The 16691-nt window shown below is 57.5% G+C and overlaps 1 protein-coding gene across 1 annotated transcript in view; it reads left to right on the top strand.

The window, feature by feature from the left end:
• ELL (elongation factor for RNA polymerase II) overlaps positions 1-16584 on the top strand; it is a 73548-nt gene extending 56964 nt beyond the window's left edge. The window contains exons 6-12 of the mRNA XM_059160542.1: positions 2889-3013; positions 6886-6982; positions 8115-8589; positions 11899-11965; positions 12229-12400; positions 13555-13599; positions 14249-16584. Coding sequence (XP_059016525.1) covers positions 2889-3013; positions 6886-6982; positions 8115-8589; positions 11899-11965; positions 12229-12400; positions 13555-13599; positions 14249-14365 — 1098 coding nt within the window. The 3' untranslated portion in view covers positions 14366-16584. The remainder of the gene's footprint in view (positions 1-2888; positions 3014-6885; positions 6983-8114; positions 8590-11898; positions 11966-12228; positions 12401-13554; positions 13600-14248) is intronic.
• Positions 16585-16691: the final 107 nt, after the last annotated feature.

The following is a 16691-nucleotide window of genomic DNA, read 5'->3' as shown; positions in this document are numbered from 1 at the left end:
GGAGGGAGCTGGAGGACCCCTGGGAAGGTGAACAGCTTGTTCTGGCCTCGCCACGTCAGCTGGACCATGCAGCTGCCTCGGGGCCCTGCCAAGAGGTTCACTTGGCTGGCAGTGGACAGTCCTGTCCTGTGGAGGAGGCATGGTTGAACCTCGAGGGGTTCTGTCCTCCAGCTCACTTGCCCCCCTTACATCCTGCCTCAGATGCTCTGGGCGTGCAGACAGTGCAAAATTCACATACTGTGATAATGAGTAGTTGTGTTTGAAGATGAGCTATGGGGCTCACTGCCCCTTGTCACTGGGACTCTGGCTTCAGGGGCGCCACTTGCCGGGAAACTCTGGATATGGCCTCTTGTTTTTTTTTTTTTTTTTTTTTTTTTTTTTAATGGCCTCTTGTTTTAAGGGTGCGTGTGAAGGCAGGAGGGAGGTGGGCAGAGGGAGAGAGAATTCTAAGCAGGCTCCATGTCCAGCATGGAGCCCAACATGGGGTTCGGGCTCAATCTCATGACCCTGAGATCATGATGAAATCAGGAGTCAGCTGCCTGACCAACTGAGCCACCCAGGTGCCCCTGGATTTGACCTCTTGAGCCACTCTCCCCCGCCCGGAGTAGTGCAGGTGAGGACCAAGCTGCGCAGTTCTCCCTCTGAGCATACGGGTCGGCTCAAGGCCTGTTTAGAAGATAGACGTGTAGCTTCACAGCTCAGAAGTTTTCTTTGGCAGAGGGGCCTGTCAAAGCATCCAGAAAGCTCCAGAACCAGGAATGATGTTCTGAGGGGGTTGGTTTCCTTGGAAGGTCACAGGTGTCAGCCTTATCCGTGGGAACTCAAAGGAGGCACAGTGGAGGCCCTTCCCCTGGGCTGGAACTCGGAGAGAATGAGGCAGGGCTGGCAAAATGCCGGGTCTTTAGACGTGAGCCAGCATTGTCCCCGGGTGTGCTGTAGCCCACACTGCTGGCCGGTCAGGCTGCCATCAGCCCCTACTGTAGCATTCTTGGAAGTGGCCCTTGCTCCCATCATCCTCTCTCACCCTGTTTGTGCCCAGAATAAAGAAGAAGCACATGAGCCCCTCAAATGCAGAATGTGGAACTTGGCTGACCAAGCACACAGTTAACATCTGAGATTTACCCTCTGAGCAACCCTCAAGTGCAGCCAGCAGGCCAGGCTCGGTTTTTGAAGAGCTGGGGATCTGTTGGTACTGATGTCATTCTGCCTGGGGTGCCTGCTTTTCTAACCTCTGAGATGCTGCCGTTGTTCCCAGCCCTTGCCTGGGATCAGAAAGGCCCCGTGCTGGGCTCCGGCTTCTCTGGTTGATTCGAATTCAGCAGCCTTCTGTGGGGCAGCTTATCTGGTGTCTGTGGGCAGAACATCCCCCCCTTGTGTACTCTGTTTTCTTCTGAATGGCCCCGTCTGCTTTGTGCTTCTGTATTTACTACCCAGCATGTCCTCCCTGGGGGCTGGGTGCAGTAGCAGGACCCCAACAGCTTGAGGAAGGGGAAGGTCTCAGGGGATACTGTGGGCTGGTCATTTCCAGCCCCCCCACCCCAAGGGATCAGGGATTCTGATGAGCAGCACAGATGAAATCACACTCTTCAAAGGCACCTTCTCTCTTCCTTCTATAAGAACATCTGTCTCCGGTGCTGGCAGGGCCTCAGAGAAGCCTGGAGGCTCATCCTCTGTGGGGGGTGAGTGTGGATGGGTGGGTGGCTCTTCTGGGGAGCATTTTAGCAAACTGCATCAAGAGCTGTAAAAATGTTCAGAGCCGTTGACCCACTCATCCCAGTTCTGGGAAGCTGGCTGAAGGAAACCGTCACCAGCGTGGGAGAACCTGCACACAGTGGTGTCTGTTTAAGCTACAGAGAAACTGGAAATGGCATCCAGTGCAGATGCTTGGTGGAATATTACTCAGCCATTAAAAAAAATGCTCCTTGTGGAAACCCTTGTGACCTGGAGTCCCCTTAGAAGCCCGTGGTAGTGAAAACGGCTGCTGTCACACCAGCTCCCCCGCAGTTGCGTGCTGTGGGCCCAGCGAGGCTGGCACAGGGGCTCCCGCTTGGGAGTGGGACCTGAACTTCTTCAAGTGCCCTTAAGATCGACGTTCTGAGTCCATCTTTGCCATCTTGGAGACAAGCTCGGCCATAGTTAATCAGCCTGAGCAGGGCTAGCTGGCTGCGGGGAAGATGGACTTAGCCTGGTCCCTGGGGGCCCCAGCTCCCCGACCTGCTGCCATCTCTGCCACTGGAGTGCATGTCCAAGAGGGGGTGTCTGTCTCTTCAGACTGCTCTACTGGAATAACATAAACTGGGAAGCTTATGAACAACAGATGTTTACTCCTTGCGGTTCTGGAGGCTGGGAAGTCTTACAGTCAAGGCACCATAAAATTGGGTGATTGCTGAAGACCCCCTTCCCGGTTCACAGACTGTCTTCTCACGGTGTTACCACATGGCAGCGGTTGGGAGGGAGCTTCTGGAGTCTCTTTTACAGGGACACTGGTCCCATTCATGAGGGCTCCACCCTGATGACCTGATCACCTCCCAGAGGCCCCACCTCCTAATATCTCATTTTGGGTGCTGAGATTTAACATGAATTTTGGTAAGACGAAAACCTTCAGTCCATAACAGGGGAGGCCGGTGCTGGGGTCCTGGGAGTGTAGACGGCAGCCCCGCCTGCTTTGGAGCCGAAGTGTCTTCCAGCAGCTGTAAGACCTGGGTGTCAGGACCTGGTGTTCGGATCCTTTTGCAACCTCAGGCTTGTTGCCCCAGTGTGCAGGGGATTGGGGGAGTGCTGTCCTCTTTCCCCTTGTGTGTCTCTGCCCCCCAGCCTCCATCACCTACTTTCAGTAACTTCTGCCTCTCCTAGGCTTCCAGCAAGGTGATCCTGTCTCTGTCTTACAGGTGGCCAACGTGAATGCCAAGGATGGTACGTGCACATTGAAGGACTGTGTATATAAGGACGTGCAGAAGGACTGGCCTGGCTACTCGGAAGGGGACCAGCAGCTGTTGAAGCGGATGCTTGTCCGGTAATGCCACCTCCCGTGCCTGGGCATGTCCCCCCACCCTGGTTCTGGGACAGATAGCATCCTGAGGGAGCTAGGGTGGCCTTGTATGGTCCTGAAGGTCATAGGGCCCTTGAGCAGGATGGAGGGGATCTGTGGAGACTCTCTGGCATCTTTCCCACTACCTGGGACACCTCAGGGCCGGGCCAGCACCTGCTGAGTGGAGTGAAGGGTGCAAGTCACGCACCAGAGCCCCATAGTGCCCACACAGGACGCTTCGGTCCGCTCTGCTTGTTCCACGCTTCCTTTCCTGTCAAGCGCCCTTCCAAAATCTGCGCAGCCCCACAGGCTTGAGCTACAGGCCGCCTCCTCTTTAAAAGAACCTCCCAAGAACTTGAAGCAGAGAGAAACAAAGCAAAACAAAACTCCCCACAGGTGTGATTAAGTAGCATTAATTAAACACATTCCCTTTCAGATTAATTGGGACCCAAGGTCAGGAGTGGCCTTGGTGGCTCCAGGGAAGAGTGGTTAAGTAGGCCCCTGCCTGGCTCAGGCGAGCAGTTAATGATTTCCTTCTCTGCCGATGCCTGACGGGAGCGCAGGCTGTGAAGCGCCACTCGGAACTGGCTGATAGACTAATTAGTCTTTAAATGATTTCTCAGGGACTTGAGTTATTTATGTGGTTGTGGGTTTTTTTTTTTTTTTTTTTGAAGCTCGGCTTTTTAAAGCAGTAATTGCATGTAGACTTGGGGCAACTCTAGGTGAACCCGGAGTTCCTCCTCAGCCCTGCAGCGCACTCCTCCCCAAACCAGTACCTGCTTCCAAACTAGCCTGGGGTCACCGCTCCGACTGTCCAAAGGTCATGGGGGGCTTGAGGAGCTGTTCTCAGCAGAAGACCGCTCCCACCCCCATCCTCTTTCTGGCGTTTCCTGTTGCCACAGCTAAACGCGCCTGGCGTTGGTTCTGTCACCTACAGGTGTTTTAATCCATCAGACATTTTTGGACAGAGTCTGGTGTTGAATTGGTCAGATTTACCCACTGAAGTGCTTTGAGGTGACAAGGCGTGCATTAGGGACACTGCAAGGCTATTCCTGCCCTCCCTTCAGAGTCTCTTGCTGGGTAGCTGCTTTTCTCAAAACCCAAGGGCCTTGGCCGCACAGAGTGCTCCAGAAGGAGCATGGCCGAGACCAAGTAGCCTTGTTGTGTGTTGGTGTGTAGGTGGGGTCAGTAGGAATCTCGGCTCTGGAGCTTTGTCATTCCGGGCTCCTCCTCCCTGTTCCTTCCTGCTCCGCTGAGTGAGCTGCCGGGCCTTGTGTGAACCCAGGGCGCTCAGCCTTCACCTGGACCAGCAAGGCCAGTACCGGGGCCCTGCTTGGGGATCAGCCGTGCCAGAAACCACTTGTTGCCAGCAGCACCTGCTGTCCTTGGAAGCTTGGTCCGGTTGGTGTGCAAAGGTCACCGTCGGCATCCTCGATGCCAGCAACCGCACTGAAGGTTACCCAGCCACCCGTCTACACACTTTTTTCCTTCAGTTTAGGTTGTTCCCTCCCTGAAGAAAACCCAATTTATAGCAGTTCTTGAAGCCTCGCAGCAAAAAGGAAAAATAAGGCCTTGGGGTATTTCTGTCGCTGAGGATTAGTATCACCCAGAAGCTGGGCTGCCTCCTTTTCCTACAGCTTGTTCAAAATCATACCTGACCTAAGTATGCTGATGCTTCCAGGGTTAGCCTGGGCCCCTGAGGCTCGGCTCTACGTGGACACCTGCTGCCACCACCATTTTGATTCTTCCTCTGTGTTTCTGTTTCCCGTGTGTGGGGCTGCTGGGGCCCGTCCTGTCCCGGGTGTTCCAGGGCACTGCGAGGCCTCAGCAGCCGTGCCCAGCCCTGTAGTCACTTTCCTTGTGTCTATCTTTCATGCCAAGGCCATACTGTGTTGACTATTATGGCTTTGGAGTAGATCTTGAAATCTGGGATTGTGAGGCCTCCAGCCTTGTTCTTCTTTCTCACAATTCAGTGGTGTGAATTACATTTTCAGTGTTGTACAGCTGCTACCTGTACTAGTTCCAGAACACGTGCCCCAAAATGGAACCCCAAATGTCAGCAGATACTCCCGCGTCCCCTCCCCCCAGCCCCTGGCAGCCATGAATCTTTCGGTCTCTGTGGATTTGCCTGTTCTGGATGTTTCCTATCAATGGGATCTTTGGGACTTTGGGATTTTTGGCCTTTTGTGACTGCCTTCTATCTGTGTACGGTTAGGGCTCACATAGGCCATAACATGTATCAGAGCTTCGTTCCTTTACGTGCGCTGCGTGGGGACCTGGTGCACGTGGAGATCCGCCACAGTTGTCTGTCTGCTGATGGGGCCATCTCCGCCTCCCGGCATGGGAGTCCGGGGTCCTGTGAACATTTGTGTACGAGAATCTGTATGGACATGGATTCTCCATTCTCTCCAGGAGGAGTGGAATTGAGGTTTTTGCGAAACTGCCAGACTTTTTTCCACAACGTCTCCCGCTCTAGCGACACACACAGAGGTTTCTAGTTTCCCCCACTTTCTTACCAACACTTGTTCTTTTCCGTTCTTGTTTTGTTTTATTCCAGCCCTCCTAGTGGGTGTGAGGTAATATCCCCTTGTGGTTCTGACTTGCATTTTCCTGATGACCAAACACGTGTACTTGTTCGTGTGCTTATTGGCCATTTGTTTATCATCTTTGGAGAAATTCTATTCAAGTACTTTGTCTTTCTGGGGATACTGAGGCTGGTGTTTCTATAGTGGATTTAAAGTTTTCATTTGCTTAGAGAGTCTCTCTTTGCTTTCAGATGCTTTCTCTTGTCTCTTTTGGACTCTGACATTTGTTACCTGGAGGCCCCGGTGCAGCCCTTCAAGGCTTTGCTGAGTGGCTCTGTCCCCTCAGGAGGGCTGCCGAGCTTTCTCCGCACCCCCCGTGGGCCCCTCTGTTTCCTCAGTCTCCTAAGGCCACACCTCTGTCCATCCCATGGTCCAGGTGTGGCTAGAGCAGCCTGGCCTCCTAGGACACTGTGGGTTCCTTCCCCACAGCCCCAGAGCAGAGCAGGGACAGTCCTGCAGGAGTCCCTTCTGTGAGGTCTCTGAGCTCCGGGCCGGGGGGTGCTGTGGCTTGGGGCCCCATGTCTGCTTTCAGCATTAGATCGTGCTGCTCTCTCCACGCACTGCACCGGGCTGGCTGTTGGGCTCCCGTGAGACTCACAGCCTCGGAATATGAGAGGGGATCAGAGGGCGGCCTCAAGCCAGGGTCCCTAGTGGGGCCTCTATCTGCCCTTTGAGTGTCACGGTGTCTTTTCTGGTCCCTGGCTGCACTGTTGTGCTCGGGTACCGGTAGGCTGGTGACTGCCCCTGTCATCCTTGAGGAGATACTGTCATGTTGGCTCTCAGGAAGGTGGGACCTGAATCCAGGAGTCCTTCCTGTGAGGCTAGGGCATCACAGTCCCCTGCAGCATCTTCTAAGGTTTCTGCAGTAAGCATTGTTAGGATGAATTATTGCTTTTAAAAGGAGGGGTCGGTGCTCAAGTGTGCCCAGCTTCCACAGGGACATAGCACAGAGCTTGAATATCCAGTTAGTTTTACTCGGGTCTCTGGTCTCCACAGTAACAGGTGTCTGGGTGAGCGGGCGGCCCACTGAGCCTTCTCTAGGCACACAGGACTCCGGGTGGGCCATCCTCCAGGCTGTGGGTGAGCCTGGGGGGCGGGGGTGTTCGGACTGCTCTCTGCCCGCCATGCCCTGAGGTACTCCATGTACTTGGCCCTGCTCTGGTTCATTGGGACAGCGGGTCCACCCTGAATCACTCTTGTAGGAGACACAGTGTGGCATCAACGGGAAGGCAGGTTGTGGGGCCGTACAGCTACCCCGCCTCTCCTCTGTAGGAAGCTGTGTCAGCCACAGAGTGCCGTTGGCCTGCCCGGAGACCCTGCTGCAGCCAGTCCTCCCAGGGAACATGGAAACTCGGCCTCACCCCCTCAGGTAGGAGCAGTGGGCCAGGCTGGGACAAGGCGCGGTGGCCGTGAGGGAGGAGGGTGGGCAAGGGGCCCGTGGGCCAGGCCTGAGCTGTGTTAGGGCAGCCCATGAGGCCCTTCCTTCAGAGGCAGGTGTTTTCTTCGGTGAATGAGCAACTGCCCGACCTTCCCCAGACTGGGCCTGGGCCCTCCGTGCAGCTCCCTCGAATGTTTGTAGGTCTTGTGGCCAAGGGAGGGCAGGCTCCCGGATTGCCCTGAGCCCAGGGTTCTGTGTACAGCAGGCATGGCAAGTGCACTGGCCTCCCAGGGCTGTCATGAAGGATCCGTAGAATCGAGCAGGCCAGCTGCAGGTGCAGGGCCTTGTGAGCCGTGACCACTGCTGGTTCAGTCAGTAGTCAGGATGGGTGCTCAGGTGTCCCCACCTGTGCGCTCTGGCTCGTGAGTCCTTCACCCTAAGTCCCTTATTTCCCCCTTTCCCAGCGTATGTCCAAGGCCCTGAATCCTCCTCGTGGAGAGGTCAGGTCTGTGCCTGACCTGGCCCTGGGCCAAAGTAGAGGGCTGACAGCCTCCTTGCCCTGTTCCCCCACCGATGGTGGGCCCGCCACCTTGCTCTCTAGTCATTTCCCAGGGTCTGGGAGATCCGTGGTCTGGCCTCGTCTCACATGCCTCAGCGTTCTCACTTGTGGAGTAAGGCTGCGCCTGCACCATGTCACAGGGTGTCCCTTGGGGATGCAAGTAGTCTTGGGTCTGGTGGGGGGGGGGGTGTCCCAGCCTGAGGGGCTGCTGTGTGTCCTTCAGACTTGGTCCTTTCACCATCCCTATCATCCAGAGATGACGCCGAATACTGCCAAGTTTCAGAGCAGTCCGTAGAGACGGCCCTTCTTGACTGCTCAGCTGGCTAGTTCCATGATGCTGCCCTTCCTTGGCTCTGTCCTCAGGGTGAGCTGAGCCTAGGTTAGCAAAAGGCTGGTTCTTTTCTGGGTATGCCCCCTTGTGGCCAGAGTGGGCCTTGCAGTTAGGCCCCAGGTTTCCTAGGGCCTCCTGAGCTCAGGGCCTGTTGCTCCCCCACCTACTCCTCAGGAGACATCTGTGGCTCCAGACACAGTCTCCCTTTTAAATTTGTTTCCCTACCGTTGCAGAAACGATCACAGCCTCCTGACTTCACCGACTCCCTGGTCAGCAAGAAAACCAGGATATCACATTTTACCCAGAGAGCACAGCCTGCCATCAATGGGAAGCTGAGTGCACCCCACGGCCGTGAGGCCCTGCTGCCCACTCCAGGCCCACTAGCTGGCTCAGACGCCCACCTGCCCCCACGGTTGGAGCCCCCGAGGACCCATGACCCTCTAGCTGACGTCAGCAATGACCTGGGTCACAGTGGCCGGGACTGTGAGCACGGGGAAGTGGCCGCACCGGCCCCGACTACGTGCCTCAGCTTGCCCCTGCTGACGGACTGTGCCCAGCCCAGCAGGCCCCATGGTGGCTCATCACGCAGCAAATCCAAGAAGAAGTCCAAGAAGCACAAAGACAAGGAGAGAGCAGCTGAGGATAGACACCGGGCCCGGTTGCCAGACCACATGCCCAGCCCCCTAGGAGCCCCACCAGATGCCCCGGGTATGTACCAGGAGGCAGGCCTGGGGTGGGGGACTCTGTAGGAGGACAGTGCCAGGAGCCTGAGCTCCAGCCTACCCCCACCATTGCCCAGAGAGGGACTCTACCACCGCAAGAGCCCCATAGTGGTATGCCCTGCACATTCAGTTTCTTTGTGCCATGTGTTTGGTTGTTTGTTTTTTAGGATTTTATTTATTTATTTGAAAAAAAAGTGAGAAAGAGAGCATGAGCGGGGTTGGGAGCGGTTAGAGAAGCAGACTCCCCGCTGAACAGGGAGCCCAATGTGGAGCTCGACCCCAGGACCCCGACAGCATGACCTGAGCCGAAGATAGACATTTAACCAACTGAGCCACCCCGGCGCACCCATGCCCAGTGTTTTTTTTGTTTTTTTAAGATTTTTTGTTTATTCACTAAAGAGAGAGGCAGAGAGAGCCCAGGCAGGAGAAGAGGCAGAGAGAGGAAGAAGCAGATACCCTGTTGAGCTTAGAGCCCGATGTGGGGCGTGATCTGCAAAACTGGAGATCATGACCTGAGCTAAAGGCAGATGCTTAACCATCTGAGCCACCCGGGCGCCCCTGCACCCTGTGTTCTTATACAAGGTTGTCTGTGAAGGTCCCAGCGGTCTCAGCCCTGCTGTGTGTCAGGCCAGTGCTGGGAGCACAGAGCCTCTGACCTGGGGCCTGTGGGAGGAGACAGTCCACCCAGAGAGGAACTAGTTCCGGGCTCAGCTCTGGTTGCTGGGAGGTCCGAGACACTGAAAGGGAGCAGGGTGGAGCTGGGGTTCAAGGAAGGCAGTGGGGTGCAGGGCCTGGCTGGAGTGGGGCAGCACCTGGACTGCCACAGGCCTCATGTAGCCTGCTGACTGGCAAACATTCAGCACGTGGAGACTGGGTTTGGGAAGCTGTCCATAGAACAGCAGGCAATAGGAGTCAGAAGGAGGTCACAGAGTGGGAAGTCGAGAGATCTGGGATCACAGCAGCAGGATGAGAGGGGTGTGGGGCCAGCTGGGGCTGTGTGCTGAGCCAGAGAACCTTTGTGAGGCCCAGAGATACTGTGGAGGTATATGGACAGGCCAGACTTGGGGTGGGAGTAGGGATCTTCACCCTCAGAGCCTGGGCTACCTTGAGTTTGTAGCCCAGGGCTCCTGAGTGGAACAGCCCATGTTGCTGTTAACCTGATGGGCATGGCGTGGCCACAGAGCTGCGGCTGCAGACACTCCTGGCTGTGAAACTTGCTGCTGCTTTCAGATCAGTTCCCCCCAAAGGATCCACCCAGGAGGCATTCCTGGGGCAAGAACAGAGCTGCTTTCTCCTGAAGGCTTTTCAATGAGTTGTTCACCTGCTCTCCAGAAAGGTGGTTTGCCAGCCCCTCCCTCTGGCTGGAGGGCAGGTGTTGGCAGCAGCGGGGTGGGGAGACAAGGCCTGGCTCCCCGGAGGTGGTCCTGTCTGGAGAGACAAACTCTGAGCAGGCCCAGCCAGGCAGCACGTCCTGTGCTAAATGGTGAAAGCAAAGACCCATGTTCCCCCAGCAGGGCCCGGGAAGGGAGGAGGACATGTGGCACTCAGCTGGCTTCAGATCCTGTCTAGGGCACATGGGCCTGGGCATCTTGTCCCCAGGTTAAGGTGGGAAAGTGAGATTTGGAATCAGCACACCAGGGAGTAGGGGGCCCAAGGAAGAGAGAAGGACAACTAAGGTACTAAAAGCAATGTTTTGTCCATCTGAATCTCCGTCTCCCAGGCGCCTCAAATGTAACAGGAATGGCCGAGCACAGAGGCCTACCGCCCTGTTCCCGGATGCCTTCTGGGACGTCCTCTGTGTGCTCTGCTGGTGGGGGCAGCCACACATGCTGGAACCACCCACCTTCCTTAACAATGGCATTGTTCTTTGTGCACCATGCCCCTCCCTCAGATGCGCTGGAGAAGGTTCCAGGGCAGCATGTGAGGAAGCTTCCTTGCATCTGTGTCTCATGTGGGAGGGACGGCATCAGTTGAACCCACTCCTCCGTGGGCCACCGTCCAGGCCCTGCACCACGCTCATCTCTGCCCCAGGCAGACGCAGCAGCCTGCACCTGTCCAGCGGATGGCTTTCCTTAGCCACCCCTGTGTGGATGCCAACCTGGACCTTGTAGCCCCAACTTGTGTTCCTCAGGGCTACCTGTCCCCCGTGCTACCGGTCCAGCTCTGGGTCCTCTGTCCATTCTCGTGCCTGCTCCCCGCTCTTGCTCGGTCTGTCTCCCCCTCCTGCTGCCTCCGTGTGCCTTCCTGGGCAGGCTGGTGTGCTGGGTGGGGAGCCTTCTCCTAGTGGCACCCAGCCCCAGGGAAGCACAGGAGAAGCTGGTAGAAGGGGCAGGAGGCAGCTGCGGGGAGGGTTCCCTTTAGGCCCCAGCCCTGCCGTGGGAACCAGCTCAGTGGGTTTGGTGGGGGCTGAGCCCTGAGGTTTGCCTCATGCTAGAGCTCGAAGGTGGCTTAAGTGCCAGGAGAATATGACCCTGAGCCTTGGTTTCTCTGTTTGTTCTCTCACCTGGTAAAGATTCAGAAGGGCTAAATAAGGCTGTGTTGACTGGGCCCACAAATGGCAGAACACTCTGGAAGGCGTAACTCACACAAAGCATGTGTGGCAGAAGTATGGCCTAAGCTCTCACATGTGTGTTCATTGGGCTACAGCCCTGAGAGGTGGGAAACATGCGCTCCCTCCATTAGTGGGAGTCCCGGGGCACAGGGATTCCCGGGGGGGGGTCCACTGCCCCTCTAGGGACACACGCTGTGTACTGACGACATGTGGCACAGTGACAGAATCTCTTCTACGCTGGGAAGAAACGCCATTGGAAGGAAGCCCCTGGGAAGGCTACATTGTAGTTCTGGTCAGCTGTGCCCCCAAGTGGCATGGACAATCCCATGTCCCACAGTCCCACCTCGTGGGCGGCCTGCGGTGCAGGCTGGAGCCAGGGCTCTCCCATGCAGCCCTCTGGCTCTGTCCGCTTGGCCAGAGGTGGGCAGGTGGGTTGCTTATCTCCAGAGTAATGGTCTTTGCCACGCAGTTCGCAGAGCCAGCAGTGTTGCTGACTAGCTCAGGCTCTGGGCCTGCAATGAACTTGTACTTGCTTGCAGCTCCTTGCTGAAAACCTGCACATGGCACCGTCATGCTCTCTGCACATCCCACGACTGGTTCGGGGACACATGCTATGCTCGGCTGTGGTGCTGCCAGGTCCCGTGAGGCCCCCTAGGTGGCCCCTGACGGGCCTTCTCCCTGCCTCTGCCATCTGCTGCCCCTCCGTGTCCTTCAGACAACAGACCTTTTGATCTTTCTTTGTAGCTTTGAACGGGACCTGCAGCAGCTCAAGTGTCCCCACATCGACCTCAGAGACGCCCGACTACTTGCTGTGAGCACTTCCCTCGCTGGCCTAGCGCCTTCTCCCCACCCTGCCCTCTGCCCTGCGCTGCAGCTGGGCCTCTGGAGGACTTCCCCGGGGGCGGGGGTCGTCTTGGGCCACACAGCCTGTTCCAGGCCCAGGCTCCTCCTGGAGCCGGGCGGTTGCCCCTGACGTTGGCGCCCGGTGGGGCCAGGCGTGCAGCCAGGGGCACTCCACCCTCTCCCCCCGCAGCCCCCTGAGCCCTGCCGGGCCCCTCTTTTCTGTCTCCTCAGAAAATATGCTACCATTTCCTCCTCGGAGCAGCGCCAGAGCTACAAGAACGACTTCAATGCAGAATACAGCGAGTACCGCGACCTGCACGCACGCATCGAGCAGATCACGCGGCGCTTCACGCAGCTGGACGCCCAGCTCCGGCAGCTGTCCCAGGGCTCCGAGGAATACGAGGTAGGTAGCGCCCCGGCCATGGCCCCCGGCCCCCCGCCCTGTTCCCTGCTCCCCACCCCTGGTGGGGTGTGCTAGTCCCTGCGCTCTGCACCCTGCCTGGGTAGGGTGGCAGGTTTCTCATGGGTGCAGCCAAAGCCAAGACTTCCAACCCCACCGGTGGCCCCAGAGCCTGGCCACTACCTCTCCCAGGTGAGGAGGGCTGCCTCGCTCAGCCCGTGTTTCTCCCTGTCGCAGCCTGGCAGGCAGCTGTCCCTAGCTGCTGGTGTGCTTGGTCAGTCCTCCAGGGCTCTGCCATGGGAGTCCACGGGCTCTGGGGCCCGGCTCCACTTCCTGTGCAGTGGGGACACTGGAGACCGGCTCCACAGGCAGGAGATGGCCCCCCACCTGGGGAGTCTTGTTCAGAGCCCCTGAAACAGCCAGGACCTGTAGGGTTGGGTCTGCTGTGCAGCTCACAGCCCATCTGTGCTATCAGAGCCACAGGGCTGGGGCTGGAGAGTCCCTGTGGCTCCTCCCCCTCTGCTCAAGCTGACCCATGTTGGGAGCTCCCTGCTGGGAGGAGTGGGGGCAGTGCCGTTGGTCACTCCCCTCATGCCACCTTTCAGAGTTAGTCTGATTAATTAGGGTGTTGGGGTTGTGGGGACCTCTTTGGTTTCCAGAGGAAACAGCTCATAGTTGGAGGAGTGATGAGGGTTCCGAGGGTCTGGGACAGAGGAGTCCTGGGGTCTTGCTCTTCTCCCTCCTGTAGCCCCCACATGGACGTTCCTCAGTATCCCCCTGCACCCCCAGGTGGTGGGGGGGCTCTGCTCTTGGCCTTGAACAGTGGGCAGGCCAGCTGGGTGTGAGGGAAGGAGGCCGCCCGGCCTGCTCTTAGCCTCCTCCCTCCCACTGCATAGGCCACTGTGTTTGTCCCTGAGGCTGGGCCCCTGCCCCTCACTCCCCTGGCCCGGCTTCCTCCCCCACCTCCTGCCCTGCTCATCCTCCCCTCCCGCACCACCCCCAACCCCAGCCTGGCTCTCTTTACTTTGTCAACTTCTCTCAGGCCTACTGTCTCAAGGCTGGTGGTGACTCTGCAGGTCACAGGTTATCAGACAAGCTCAGTCTGGGCCTCCTGCAGGCGAGAGCATTGTTCGCTTTCTCTTTTGTTTCTCCTCCAGACTACTCGGGGCCAGATTTTGCAGGAATATCGAAAAATCAAAAAGGTAAGTTTCCACCCCTTGTGGGGGGTGGGGTGGGGTCAGATGAAGATGGCTCAAGGTGAGCCACACTAGGGAAGGGCCTTGGCTAGGTCTCCAGTCCTCAGAGCAGCTCCTGCCTCCCCCTCCCCCACCATTTACTGCTGAGAAGCTCAGCGCATCCCTTCCCTGGCAGCAAAACACCCTCCAGCACTCCCACTCCTCTGTGGGTGCAGCCCCCAGGCTCTTTCCAGCTCCCCACAAGGACAGGGGAGGAGCTGAAGCTCCCTGCCCCCCTGCAGCAGGAATGCACCTTCAGGGCTCTCTCAGTTCTTGCTCTGAAGGCCGCTAGCTGTGGGTTCGCCATGTGTGTGCCCCTGTGTGCCAGGCCTCCAGTCCAGGAAGGAGACTTCCTGACAGTCTTGCCTCTGGCCGCCCTCATCCTGGCAGTGACTCTGTTTCCCAGGATGGGGCTTGGGGAGAGGCACCAGCCCAGGGCTCTGGCCTGAGGTAGAGCAAGGGTCCTCGTCCTTGCGTGGTAGGCGCTGGCCTGCAGGCAGGGGGGTGGGAGCCCAGGGCTGCCCGTAGGCTGGCACACGAGGCAGCACTTGGCCCTGCTGCGCTCTGGGACGCTGGCTGGTGGGGGATGTGGCTCAAGTCTGCCTCTCTCTTGCAGACCAACACCAACTACAGCCAGGAAAAGCACCGCTGCGAGTACCTGCACAGCAAGCTGGCCCACATCAAGAGGCTCATTGCCGAGTACGACCAGCGGCAGCTGCAGGCCTGGCCCTAGCCTGACGCCAGGGCGCCGGAGGTTCTGCGCGGCCTGCTGGGCCAGCTCCCCTTGCTGGGCTGACCCTTCTGGACAGCGGGGGAGTGGGGGGGCTGGGCGGGGGTGGGGGAGGCTACAGAGCGGAAAAAGAGATTTATTTAAAAAAATAAACACAAGGAAGACATGTTCATCTGAGCCAGCAACGCCGGCTTTCAGGGGAGCCCCCGCAGACTGCGGCCCTCAGCTCACCGAGGAAGGTGGGGTGGCCAGTGTCTCATCCCACGCCCCCAGCCCCCCACATCTCCTGGGGAGCCCCCACCCAGGATGGGCTCTTCAGGATGCCCACCTCCTCTCCAGCCTGCAGCCCAAGGGGTTTCAGTGTCCCCTCCTGGAAAGACTCCAAGGCCAGCCTGTCTGCCTTTTCTAGTTTTATACAAAGACAGCCACTTTTAGCTACTACTTAGGAGACTCGTCTATTTTTGTATGAGAGAGAAAGCATCTTTTCTAAACCTGTGCCTCCCCTCCTTGGATACCAGGGTCCAGATGCCGCCCTGTGTCCTGCCTGCAGTATTACAGATGCCATCGCAAAGTTCAGAGCTGTTCCTGAGGGCTGGGGGCCGGGGAGGGTGGGGCGCAGGGGCTGCTGCTGGCTGGGCTGGCCTCCCAGGCTGTCCTCCTGGGCTGGTGTCTGGCTGTGTTCCTGCCCTGGCCTCCCCAGCCCTCACGGCACCCCCAGGCCAGGACAGGGTTTGTGCTGTACCGGGGTGGAGGCCCGCCCAGGGCTATTTCAAGAACTCCAGCTGGCCCGGAGCAGCTGCGGGAGCAGAGCGGCTCTTGGCCCACCGGGCCTGCCCTGCTATTTCAGGCCCTCAGCTGTAGGGGGTCACTGGGGCTTTTCTGGGCTACGAGCTCACATTGCAAGAGCAGTGTCGGATTTTATTATGTTCTCAATTTCCCCCTTTGCTGCTGCTTTTCTTTTCGCGCTGAGACTGTGTGGTCTCCATGCTGTTGACCTCGCTCTGTCCCTCAGTCCGCTTGTGGATCTTGGGGTCATCTTAGCAGAGCCACCGCAGGCTTTGCACTCAGGGAGGAGCTGGGGGTCAGGGGGGTCGGGGGACCCCCCACCCCCCCACCGAGAGCGAGCTTAGAAAATGTGCCCTGTCCGCCCACTCTGGGGGCATGGGCTCCATGGACACCATAATTGCTGCTTAGTAGCTGTGCCTAGTCCAGTGTCCCCCAGAGTGTTGGGGGACCATGCACACGCATGCACCTGTGTGTGCGTGCGTATGCACGTGTGTGTGTATGTGGGAGGGGACCCTGCCGGGTTGCAATGGGGCCTGAGGCATGTGTTCACATTCAGGGCCACAGTCCATGGAGCCACCAGGACTGGGGAGGCAGAGGGAGTGGCTGCAACCTGGAGCCTAGGGCTGGCAAGCTGGGGGGTGCTGGGGATGCGGCCGCCCACAGGAGTGAGGCAGGGAGAGCATGAGTGATCGGCAGGCAGGTCTGTTCTTCTAAGCCACAGGGAGGTCTCCTGCTGGCTTCCCAAAGAGCGGCGCCGAGTGGAGGCTCCCCTGCAGCGTGCCCGGCCCACTGGTGCCTTCCTGGGTGCCCCTGGGATGCCCAGAGCACCAAGGCAACTGATCCTTCATGTTTCAATAAGTGTTTTGTTTTTTCATTTGGGATGGAGTGGGAGGGCTGAGCGGACCCCAGGGACCCCCGAGCTCCACATATAGCCGTGTCGTGTGCGCAGACTGTACCCAGCCGGACAGGCAGACTCGGGTGAAGGATTATTTAAGGAGGCCGCAGCCAGAGGGCTGACCCAGCCCTCTGCCCTGGGAACCAGTTCAAGGGACTCCATTAAGTTGAATTTCCTTTTTGTTGTTGGCTTTTTGTTGTTTTTTTGTTATTGTTGTTTTTCTCCTTTTAAGGAATTATGAAGCTAAAAAAAGTATTGTGCTTTGGGGGATGATGGACAAAAGTTCTAGCTGATTAAATATGGTCTAACTTATTGATATTGTGTCCCCCCCCCCTTTTAATATTGTACTATGGAGAAAAACTATTTTGAGCCATGGAGTTGGTGTTTACAAGAACTTTTCACTTTTGCCAAAATGTTATGATTGAAAGGCATCTGCGTCTTCAGTTTCCTAATATTTTCTTAAAAGATCTAGTGTCCTTTTTGTACACTAAGCAGGTGAATGCTGATTTTTTCAACCTACAATAAATTTCACTGAACCGAACCCCGCAGCCCTAGGTGCTTGGGTGCATTTGTGTCTGTCCTAACCGGGGCCTCCTGGCCCCCTGTGGGGGTGGGCTGGGGTCGGGAGGAGACGGGGCGCTGGAGCAG

Source organism: Mustela lutreola, chromosome 2, assembly GCF_030435805.1.
Source record: "Mustela lutreola isolate mMusLut2 chromosome 2, mMusLut2.pri, whole genome shotgun sequence".
Lineage (NCBI taxonomy): Eukaryota > Metazoa > Chordata > Mammalia > Carnivora > Mustelidae > Mustela > Mustela lutreola.
Note: the sequence above shows the minus strand (reverse complement) of the source record. Positions and strands in the feature narration are given on the sequence as shown.